The 12485-nt window shown below is 36.7% G+C and overlaps 1 protein-coding gene across 1 annotated transcript in view; it reads right to left on the bottom strand.

Moving 5' to 3' along the window:
* Window positions 1–12089, bottom strand: part of LOC150098865 (alpha-mannosidase 2-like) — a 300659-nt gene extending 288570 nt beyond the window's left edge. Inside the window, exon 1 of the mRNA XM_090405066.1 lies at window positions 11716–12089. Coding sequence (XP_090261192.1) covers window positions 11716–11880 — 165 coding nt within the window. The 5' untranslated portion in view covers window positions 11881–12089. The remainder of the gene's footprint in view (window positions 1–11715) is intronic.
* Between the last annotated feature and the right edge of the window lie 396 nt (window positions 12090–12485).

Here is a 12485-nt window from a genome sequence, read left to right as displayed (position 1 = left end):
CAGACACCACACTCTAAGGCAAGGCATTCCAATCATTCACAACTCTGCATGCAAAAAAACTGTTTCTAACTCCCTTGCTCACACCCTCTTTATACAGTTTCCAGATCTCCCACTGTTTTCTGCAGAACCTCTCCAACATTGATCCTATAACAACCCCTTACTAACTTGTGTCTATCATATTTCCCTCTTCCTCCTATCCACTAGACTCTGTAAATTGCAGGTCATCTCAATCTTTCCTCATATTCAACATTACAGAGGTCAGAAACTATCTTAGTCAATCACCTCTGGGCCCCTTTTCAACATCTCTTCATCCTTTTGAAAACCAGGTGACCAAATCTGGGCATAGTAGTCCATGTGTGGCCTAATCAAAGCCTTATATAATGAACAAGAATCTTCCTACTTCTACAAGTCAGTGTCCTCCACATCATTTCCAAAAGTCTTTGTGGTGTCTTCACAATTTTGGCAATGTGTCCCCTAAATTTCAGATCCTTATCCACCTGAAGATCTATTTCCTTCACCTCTGGCAATATATTCCCACCAAGCATAAATTCTTTATCCCATCTTTGTTTCCCAAACTTTAAAACCTTACATTTTGCAACACTGAACCCGCATCCCCATTCCTGTGCCTAATCACTCAATTTATTCAAATCTTCTCGTAAGGCCACAACATCTTTACTCTTCATAGTTCATCCCAACTTTGCATCTGCAAACAACTGAATATCTCCATCCAAATCTTCACTAATATCATTAGTATACAAGTTAAACTGTAATGGCCCTAAAACAGACCTCTGAGGTACACCACTAGTGACTTTCCTTTTCTGGGATATTGCTCCTCCCATACACAACTTGCTGATACCTATCAGATAGCCAGTCAGTTATCCAATGCACTAATCTAATATCCAACCCCATCCACTCTAGTTTGACTATCAACTTATCATGCGGTAATCTATCAAAAGCTTTTGCGAAATCTAAGGATATTACTGTGTATCCCTCTCCTCTGTCCAAGGAAAGAGTCACCTTATTGTAATAAGTAAGTAGATTACTAGAGCATGACCTCCCTTTAGCAAATCCATGCTGTCCATCAAAGATAATACCATTGTTGTCAATCCAACTCTGGATCGTAGTTCTCACAAGCTTCTCCAACAACTTAACCACAACACCTGACACACAGATAGGCCTATAATTTGATGCTTGAGTTCTATCACCTCCCTTATGAAGTGGCACAATCTTGCCCTCTTTCCATTCCTAAGGAACTTGACCCAGTACAAGACTCATATTAAAAAATATGTCAAGGCAGATGTCAACTCCCTGGCACATTCCTTCAGAATACATGGTGATATATTATCAAGTTCCACAGCCTTATTAACATCTAATTTGTTCAACTCCCCATACACCTCTTGCTCACAGATGATGGGGAGGTGTAAGGTGCCCCTTACACCTCCCCATCATCAACTGCTCTCAATCTCTCCATGGAGTCACATTCGCAAGACTGAAAGACCTTTATGTACTGCTCATTAAGCATCTCCACTATATCTTCTACAACAGATGTCATACCATTTTCTCCAATCAATTTCATCCTTCCACAATCATTCTTTTTTTTTGCTGGCTACATATCGAAAGAACTCCCTAGGATTCTTTTTGGCTTCATTAGCTAACTTCTGCTCATACCTCACTTTTGATACCCTTACCAACCAAGTCTGGTCATTGTAATCCTCGTGGAATTGGTTATTACCACAGGCTGCCTCCATAATGCCCTTTTTCTCTGTATCGCATGCTTAATCTCTTTATTCATCTATTTCACACCTACCTTATTTAACCTTCTTACCCTTGGAATACATTTAGATTTAGACATTGCTTCTACTAGACAGTTCTTGAAAATCCCCCAAGCTACACTGATCTCTTTTTCCAGCTAACTCCTCATTCCACTACACCTACAAGCAGTCTCCTGAGCTCTTCATAATTACTCCCCCCCCCCTTGTAGTTCCACATACACCCTTTTCTCACAGAGGTCCTCACGCTGCTGGCAACCACCCAAGTAATCAACTTCATGGTCACTCTCACCAATTGGTGGGTGACTGGACACCTCATTTATTACATCCTCTGATGAGAGGCTCTCCAAGACCCTCAATCCTCGTGTGCCCTCCATTACTTCTACCAGACAGTTCTTGAAAATCCCCCAAGCTGCATTGATCTCTTTTCCAGCTAACTCCTCATTCCACTATACCCACAAGTTGTCTCCTGAGCTCTTCATAATCATCACCCCCCCCCTAGTCTATATTGACATAATTAAAATTACCCATAATGACCACCCTTTTCTTATTTGCTTGGCTAATTTGATTATACATTTCACAGTCACTATCATCCACATTACCAGGTCTATAACAACATCCAACCATTCTATTCACCTCTATCTCACACCATACTGCCTCAAAACCATTGGCACTATTTCCTTCTTGCATCTCTACTTTGTGGACATAACTCTTTCTCTATCATCAATAGCACTCCCCCTCCCTTTTTACTCTTTCTATCCTCACGAAATACATCATACCCTTCCATCTCTATTCCTGTCAGGATGTCATCCACATCCAACCATGTCTCACTTATTCCAACAATTTTTGGGTGAACAGACTCAATTAATGCAACTATTTCTGCCTTGTTTCTTACACTTTTAGCATTTGTATACAAACACAGCAGCTCATTCCTGGATCTACAGTAGTTCCACTGATATCACTCATTCTATGTGATTTCTCCATTCTCAACTAAAGCCATTTCCCTTTCTGCTTAGTCATTTTAGAATTCTCTTCAAATCCAACTGTTTCCTCTTGATCCCAGGTCATCCCATTCCACGCATGCATTCACATTCTCTTGGAGCATCTATCTTTCTCATGCTGTGTTCCCCTGTCCACCCTGAGCCTCCCCGTTTCCCTGTCCCTCGTGCACACCCATTCTCTCATTCTCTATGCTCATGCCACTCGATCAGGTTCATTCTCTGTACTCACTTCTCCACCTTCCAGCAGCAGTCTCTCCAAGCGACTCACACCAAAACCACTCAAATGCAGTCCATCACTTTTATATAGTTCACTTTGTCCTTCAAACTCATTCCACACATTAACAAAACTACACTCCTTTCTCCTCACACATTTCAGCTAATATATCATTCATAATCCTTGCTCTCTGCCTCATCTCACCACTGTCACACCTAGGCAACATGCTTACTACCTTTGCTATCACATTTTCTTTTATCTGTCTAAGCCTCCTGATATGCAATCTGACTGGCTTTGTTCATAGTCAAGTCATTTGTACCTATTAAAACTACCAACTCTTTTGCTCGCTTCCTTCTCATATCCAATGCCTCAATCACTCTACTCATTCTGCCCTCCAGTAAAACATACCTTGTGCATCCTCTCATCTGGCATGCCTTTAATAATTGAGTCGCCATCAAAAATATTTAGCCCCAACAACAAACGGTAAATTATATAAGCTGAATGCACAAAAAAGCATTACCAATGAAATAAAAAAAAAAATGGAATTCGAAATGTACTGGACACATACTGAGAATGTACAGCAATGAAATTCCTAGTTTTTAACATAGATCCCAGAAGAAAAACAGAAAAGATGGTCTAAATTAACTTGGCAGAGAATCACAAAAAAGAAAAGAAGAATGGTTGGCTGGAACAGCTAGAGAAAAGCCAAACTGGTGGCTCAGGACAGAGGTATCCAGAAGAAGTGGATATTTATATGCAATGAGGCATGAGGAGGATAAGTAAGTAGTAGTAACGTACTGAATTACAAAGTTAGAAATTATGACAAAGTCAGAAAAATACTGTCTTTAGTCCAATGGTATCAGTTATTGAACGGGAATGATATCAGCAATGCATGGAAGTTTTGAAAAGTGCTTAAATGAGGAAGTACCTGAATACATCCCTAGAGCCTGAAGAACAAATAGACTGAAAGTGAAATGGATGTTCAACCTTATCTGTATGAAGGTGATGATGTAGAAAGACTATCATAAGAATAAAGTGAGAGAGCTATAAAATATGTAAAGTGTGTGTCCTAAAAAAAAGTTAAGAGAATTGTATGAAAAGCTAAACTGGCTGTGCAGGCTAAAGCAACCTAAAAGAACTTAATAATCACTACGCCGTAAAAAAAAGAAAGAAATTAATGTGGGAGAATAACTTTAATGAATGCACACAGTGCTCTTGTGTCAGAAGCAGATAAGATTGTTCAAATAATAAGTGCTTGCTTTGCTGAGATCTATCAACCAGTTGTATGTAACATGGTGCACCACTGAGGAAGAGATACAGGGGCATAAGAATAAGATTCAAGAACTGGTGAATAACCTGGATATCAATTCATCAATAGGACCAGATGGGATATCAGCATGTATGTAAAAGGAATGTTCAGTCGAAATGGCTTGGCCCCTGTATGTGTTTGTACAGCATGAGTCTCAGCTAAGGAAAGATACCACAGGAATGGGAAGAACATATATTTCTGTTGTACAATGGTGATGCAAAAACCAAAGTCTCACTACCAACCTATCAGTATATCTGGAGTGATGGTGAAGATTTCAAAAGTTGGTAAGAACTAGCATACAAAAATGGGTTGACAGACAAACCATATTTTGCAGAGTTTATTAAAGGGAGGTCATGTTTTAGAAATTTACTCATATTTTATGATAATGTTATAACTTAGTTGGATAAAGGGATGAATATACTACGATACTGTTAGACTTTACTGAGGCATTTGATAGTATACCATATGAAACATTGTTCCATAAACTGGAGAATACAGGATTGGAATCAAACTACTGATTTGGATAAGTGGGTGGCAGATAGTGTACATGGTAGTGTAAATCTACCAGATTCAAAAGGTGGCCAGTAGTGTATTGTAGGGATCACCACTGGCCACCTTTCAAAGGACTGGCCACCAGTCCTTTGACCACTGTTGTTCAATTTATTATTATACAAGCAACTTCATGGAGTCTATCGAGGGAGGCCCTAAATATTATGCTAAGCAGCATCCAACATTTGCACAATATCTATCATACTTTGCTTTGAACTCATTCACAGTCATGGCACCCACAACAGACTGGCAACTTATTCCACTCACCACTCTCCAAGCAAAAAATCTACTCCTTGCTCAATTTCAAAGGATGGTTCCCTAGTTTTCTCATCACCAGACCTGTTCTGAGAAGCATCCTCTTTATTAATTCTGTAAAAACCCTTCATATCACCACAGTTTCCCCTCCCTAAAAGCTCTAGTTTCTCTGATTTTACATATCCAATGTCACTTCATTCAAAATACTTTTTCTAGACGCCAAACCCATTCAATTGCGAACCATCCATCTTATACAAGTTCTTTCATCTGTTAAACTTGCTCCACACATCCACAAACTCCATATCCCCATCACACATTAATGACATGAGATGTTCAATATTCACTGATAATGCAAAGATAGGCAGTGTAAAGGGATGCTACTGATGTACAGTGCTTATGGAATGATTTGAATAAGCCAGAGAACAGTGGGTAAATGATAATAGGTATGAATTCAATGTTAGTAGAAGTAAAGTTATGCATTTCACATGATGAGATTTCTCCAGACATATTATATCAGTGGGATTATGCTACAAGAAACTGATAAGGCTAGAGATCTTGGAGATATGGTGGACAGGAAACTGAAGTTCAAAAGTCACATTGAAAAAATTGCAAATACAACTCAGAGGATAATTGGGATGTCGAAACAAACATTAACATGCAAGGATGACAAACTCATTTTGCCACTTCACATGACCACATCTGGTCTCCTGAGTTCAGAGAAGATAAAGCTGGAAAGGATGCAAAGAAGAATAACAAAAGATGCTATTGGCATTAGGGAATGTAGATTATAAGGACAGACTGAAAGTATATGAATTGCAGAAACTGAAACAGAAAAGAGGGGTGAAATGATAGGGGTCTATAGACTTCTGAAAGAGTCATAGGTTGTCAACTGATCTTGCCTGATAAAATTATTTATATGGAAAGTGGAGAAAGATGAAGAGGGGGTATCTATGGAAGTTGTGCAAGGTTAAGAAAGGGGAGAGAGCTAGATTTTTCTCTCACAGAGCTCCGAGTAAGCAGAACAGTTTGCTTATTAAAGTAGTGAGTGCATTCAGTGTGAATGAGTTTAAGAGAAGGTATGACATCTGGTGTGGGTGATCTACAGCCTTCCTCAATGAGTAACTCCCTGGAGGTCTCTAATGTTGATAGTGTATTGTCTAATGTTTCACTTCCAAATGTGTCATTACATCAGCATGTTCCTGATCTTAAAGATAACTTCATCAGGGTGGTGCCTTTACAATTTCCAGCTTTAAACAGCAAGCAATAGAAAAAGTGGAGTGAGAAAGCATGGACAAAAGTGAAATAGAGAGAATGAGAGAAAGGTGCAGTGTTGTAGAATGTCTACATAGAAATTACAACTTTCAAGACTTTTTCAGTTTGTATAACTTGAGTCTCAGCTCAGGAAAAATACCGCAGGAATGGAAAGAATGTATAATACATTCTTTCTTCAGTTTTATATGTTACATCAAACATCCAAGTATGTATTAAGATACTTAATGCAAAGTCTAAGATGGATGGTTCAACATCTCTGACACTCAGTATGTGCACCATTTGTTGCACAAACTAAGTCTATGTGTAATGTAACAGGAGATACAGAGGCCTCTGTCAGTGAATATGCTCTAATAGCTGAACAATATCCTGTATTTTTGCAAAGTACAGCTTGCATTTCATGTAACATCATAGAGAAAAGAGAGTGGACAAGGGCAGGTGATTTAGGTATGGAATACTGAATGGATCCCTCTCTACCTACTGGTTTCTGTCACTCAGAGAAAGGGAGAGGTGAGGATATGAGACCAGTGAGGAAGAACTTCCATCTTGCTGGAGTTATGAGAAGAGGTTAGCAGTCCTCTAACTGTGGTGCCTCAAACAGCTGAAGCAAGTCTTAGAGAAAAAAAAAAAATTAATTAAAAAAATATATATACTTAGCCAATCCCACATTTTTCCATAAAGAAGAATGACTTAACAATTCTATTATGCATGGGTTCATACCAAACATTAACTTTTGGATTCTCTTTCAACCTCACAGATGAAATGTGAATTCTTCATCAGATGGGGAAATAAACTCACTCAGATGTGAAATGTTGCTTCATCTGAGAACATGACCCAATTCAGTATTCTGGATTTAGTTAAGACTATCCATAATGTACAATTTTTACTTTTGAAATGATCAACTGTTATCCTGATAGAGTTTAAAGTTATATGGAGTTGTAGCTATGTATGCATGGAATTTGCAGTTTATTATTATCATGACAAATGGATTTTCTTGGATTTTTTTTTTTGAGAAGATATATGGGTTCAATATCCTTGTCCAATACTTTAGGCCAGCTTTTTTTACTCTAGAGAAACCCTGAAATATTTTCAGGTCTCGATGAACCCCTAAACAAAAATTATATCTTCATGTTTATTTATTTATATATGATGCAATATAAATATATAATATATTTATATTGTATAAATTGATAAATAATAATTTATATTTTTATTATTACATAACAATACTATATATTATTATATAGTATACATATCATATATTATTTATACAATGTTTATTTTATTTATTTTTTTCAATCATGATCACTCGCAGAACTCTAGTTGAGCAACGCTGCTCTAGGCTTTCCTTTACTTTGCAGAACACTGCCAGTTTCCTCAAATTTCTTCATCTAGGCATACAGGTCTCTGAGATGGTAGTTCCTTGCCAAACACAGCATCTTCATAGCTTGGTGACTTTAATCCAACCATTCACAGCACACACTTTACTTTCTCTTATGAAGTCATCATAATTAAATGTGAAATAGAATATATAGAATAAATATATAATTAAAAACACATAAAAAGTTAAGGCTTTAAAATAGTTTCATTTCTATTTAGACACTGAATATTCTGCTTGCTAAGTAACTATTCTGTTACTTAGCAAGCAGAATTACCATTGGGTTGCAGATGCACTGCAAAAGTCAAATACCAGATCATCATTGAAGGGCACAATATAATAAAAAAATTAATTCGAATAGGACTTTTAAATACAATTTATCAACATCATAAAACATATGCAGTAGCTTTCCCTAACACCAGTAACTGTCAGTGTATTTTTTGTTATTAAGATAATAGGAAAATACAATAACAGGAAGATAAGCCACATTTTAAACGTCTCTGACAAGATTTTTGTTAGAATTTTCGTGGTTTCTCCACATCCCCAGTCTTCTGCAGTAATACCATAATAGAGAACAGTTTATTAAACTAGAGATGTTCAGAGTGAGGATGAAAAGCTCATGAACATATTGCCCACAATGAGCAACTGTATGCCCGATGCTTGCTGCTCAGATTTTTCCTTGTAGGATAAAATGACATTTCAAAGAATATTTGAAAATAGCGCAATTACTATTTCCTGAGTTACAAAGGTAAACTGGAGTGGAAATTAAATGAATCAAGGGTATAAATTAGAAGGAACTACAAAAAAAAAAAAAGTCAAGATAGAGAAAGCATACAGAGAGGGGGGGAGAGGAGGAAATGAGGTCATGCAAGAGCAGCACAGAGAACAAAGAGAAGTAAGGTAAGGAAAGAAAAAAACTAATGAGCAGTAACCAGCTGAGTTGTCAAGTATATAATCTGGATTGAAGATACATCAAGACTGGTCTGATTATGCTTCAGGAGAATGAGGATGTTATTGGTCAGCGAGAGCAGACAGGGAGGTGTGAACATATTGCAAAAGTGGTAAATAAAACAAAAGATGGAAACTCTGTTGAGAGAATTCCTTCATTATATGGCAGGTAAAAGGAGCAATGATTATGGAAAATAACTTTGATGACTACAGATAGCAAGAAAGTGATTGCAATAGAAGTCAGTGTATTAAACAACCACTTTGTCAGTGAAAATCAACAAAGCGAAAAGATATGCGATACTTGGGAGAGAATGGAAGATAACGGTTTTATTGTCATTGAAAATTCTCAGTGTAAACAAAACAATGGAATGATAGAGAAAGAAAGAAAGAACAGTCATACTGTATAAATATAATGAAAAACAGATACAGAAAATTATAACCACTTGGTATTCTGAAGTGAATTACTTGTAAAAATTGGTTAGAACCAGAATTCAAGATGAGAAGATGGTGATATGAAACTTTATGATGATAACATGATTTTGTTAAGGTGAGTTTGCTGGCAGCTGTCTCACAGATACCAAATATTATTATTATTATTATTTGGCACCTCCAGGGAGTTCGAAGACTCATCGAGGGAGGGTACCTGCTTTACAACTTCATCTCCACCATTCAATCACCAACATACTGCAACTACACCAACGCTATCTACCACTGACCACCACTGGTATTTCCACAGACAATCACAAACATCCATGCCATGGTGGGATTTGAACCCGCAGTCTTTTGGCTGGAGAGTGGATATGCTATCCACTCGGCCAACCAGGCCAGCTAGTATCTTTTCAACGAAGGAGCTGGAAGCTGAAACCCCATAAGACATGCATGTTTGTGAAAGCCTATTGCCCGGATGGGCTTCAGTTTATAAAACATTTAAAATAAATAAATGAAGAGGACTCCATTCTTTGGCTGCTACTATTTTAATTTTATATTAATGATACTATGGATATTTTCAATGGGGATAAATAGTTGTTATTTAGTGATAGAAAGTTAGAAAAATTGTGACAAATGACAACAATACTATCACTTTAAGATGCCTTAAACAGATCAGCAATGTGGGCAAAGAAGAATGGATGCCAGTTTAATGTTGCCAGGTATATACTCTGGACTGAAGAGACTGCAGGCTACATTGGCACACCCAGAGAGGGGGGCCAAGGGGTCCTGCCCCCACCCACCCCCCCAAAAAAAAGAAAAAGGAAAAAAGACTAGATACATTTTCAAAAATCTTTTCCTAATTAAAATTCTTTTTTATTTTATTTATGTTGTGTCGTGTCTTTTCTATTTCCATACTACTTATGAATTAGCGGTCACATAAGGTGGGAATATCCTCTGACTCTTGGTAATCACGGTCTTCATTCGCCTTGCGTTTACAACGAATGCAAGGTGAACGAAGTAGTGCTCGGGCGATACTTTGTTTGTCCGAGCCGGGCCAGAGATCATGGGTACAATGTATTGCCGATCACTGCAGATGCTCAGTCATAGGTCATATGCAATGCATAGTGTGTGTATTCTCAAATCATCTACTCAACTCGGTCCCCCCCAAGATTAAATCATGAGTGCTTGTCCCCCCACCCAAAAGTTAAATCTTGAGTACTCTTCCCCCTCCAAGATTAAATCCTGGGTGCACCACTGGCAGGCTATACATCAGACTGGTTTGATTATGCTTCAAAAGAATGAGGATATTACTAGTCAGCAAGACAGACAGAGAGGTGAAGTTTAGTGAACATATTACAATGTGGTAAAACAAAAGATGGATACTATGTTGAGAACAACAGTGATGAATAGGAATAAAATTATTGTTCTTTGTCAGAAGAGTTTGATCTGATCAGATCTAGAATACTCTGCACAAGTAAGGTCACTAAAATTTCAAAAGGTGTGGAAACACAGCTGAAACACTCTGAAAAGTATGCAAAAGCAGATATCTACGATGACTGATTAAGATTGATTAAGGAATATTAAACATGAGAATATATGAGTGTGGATTGTAGTTTGGTGATTAAGCAGAAATGAAAAGATATGACAAATATAAGTTGAAGTTCATAGAATAGATATAAGGGAATTTTTTTTTTTAATGCACAGCAGGAAATAAAAGAACAAGGTCATCCCTGGAATATGAGTAAGTGATTAGCAAGGGAATAAGGAACGCATGTTGTGAGAGGAATGTGTTGCCAGAGCAAGTAAGTAAACACCTGACAATAACTTTAAAGACAAGACAGAATAGCTTTACACCAATAATAATAACTACTAATCAATACTGGTATATAAAATGGCCTGCTGATGGTCCACACCAGTAGCAAAACATCTGCTATTCACAAGAGAAAGTTGTATCTATACTTCATTGCTCATGTGAGAACGGTTATCAGTTTTTCTAGTCAATTTCAAGATTAGTTTGTCTCATACTATGCTTCTAAGTTTATCTCTGGGATTTTGCTATATTTCTACTCAAAAACAGAAATTAACGGATACATTGTGCTTATTTTCAACATAAAGGATGATGAAAAAGTGCATGTCTGTATCCTTAAAAGAAAGAAAATTTTATTTCTCAACATAGCCCTCTTAAACTGCTGGAATACTGTTGTATCACATCATGCGAGTTATAATCGATCAACTTTTAAAATAAGTTTTACTACACAAAAATTATTTAGCTGTGGATATCAAGCAATCTAGCGAACTTCCTTAACACTTAGAAATAAATAAAAAGTAAAAACAATTAATTCATAAAAATCTTGAGGATCAGCTCTCTCTAGGAAATATCAGTATTATTTTTCCTTTCTTTTACCTCCAAGTTTTTTTTTAATCAAATAAATGACCTCGTTATTTATTTTTTGCAATCTTCGGATTTCCCTAAGTGAAGAAAAAACTATTACAATGCTATATATATATATATATATATATATATATAATTAAAGTCGTGATCTTGTATATCAAGGAAAACGATGATGCTTCATACAATATTACATGCAACTTACCTTATTTTCCATTCTATATCCTGGTTTCGGTTTAATGGGCATGTTAAAATGAACACTTCCAATCATTATACCTATCACAAACGTTAAGAATATACCTCCAAGTATTGTAACCGATTTCCTAAGCTGAAACACTGATGGTCCTATGCGGAACCTTATCATTGTCATTAGTCAATTAATTTAACAAAACGGCTAAAGATAGGGAATGTTAGAAGTAGCACTTTTCATAATGACAGATAAAACAATTTAAACAGTAACAAAATTGACTCTCTAAAAAATTCCTTACTCCGTAGAGTTTTAGAAACATTTTTGAAGAAAAACATCGCCTTCTCGGAATTTCTTCCATCTAATACTGAAGGAAGTATACACAAACTAGAATAATTTCTTCCTTTGTACCATTCTTAAAACTGCAATTCTATCGTATGTGAAATACATAATATAGAACAGCGCGAAAAATAAAATCGTTTCAGCGAAGCACTGCATCTCACCAGATTATGAACTGAAACGATAAACCACCTTATCCTCTATAAACACAACCACGAATTTATCGTACAACAGATGTGGCCGTATACGTCAATAAAGCACGACCGGTTCACATTCATACAACAGCGCCACTGGTAGTGCATATTAAAAATAGCACCTAATATGCTTGTGTCAATCATATTATTATTATTCAAAGATTTATTTTATTATTATTCAAAAGCATATTTTAAATTATCCTGATTCGTTTATTTTTGATAAATTATGTATTTGCATGAACTACTAATATCATT

This window comes from Typopeltis vanoorti, chromosome 15 (genome assembly GCF_054136105.1).
Source record: "Typopeltis vanoorti isolate ZY-2024b chromosome 15, IOZ_Tvanoo_1.0, whole genome shotgun sequence".
Lineage (NCBI taxonomy): Eukaryota > Metazoa > Arthropoda > Arachnida > Uropygi > Thelyphonidae > Typopeltis > Typopeltis vanoorti.
Note: the sequence above shows the minus strand (reverse complement) of the source record. Positions and strands in the feature narration are given on the sequence as shown.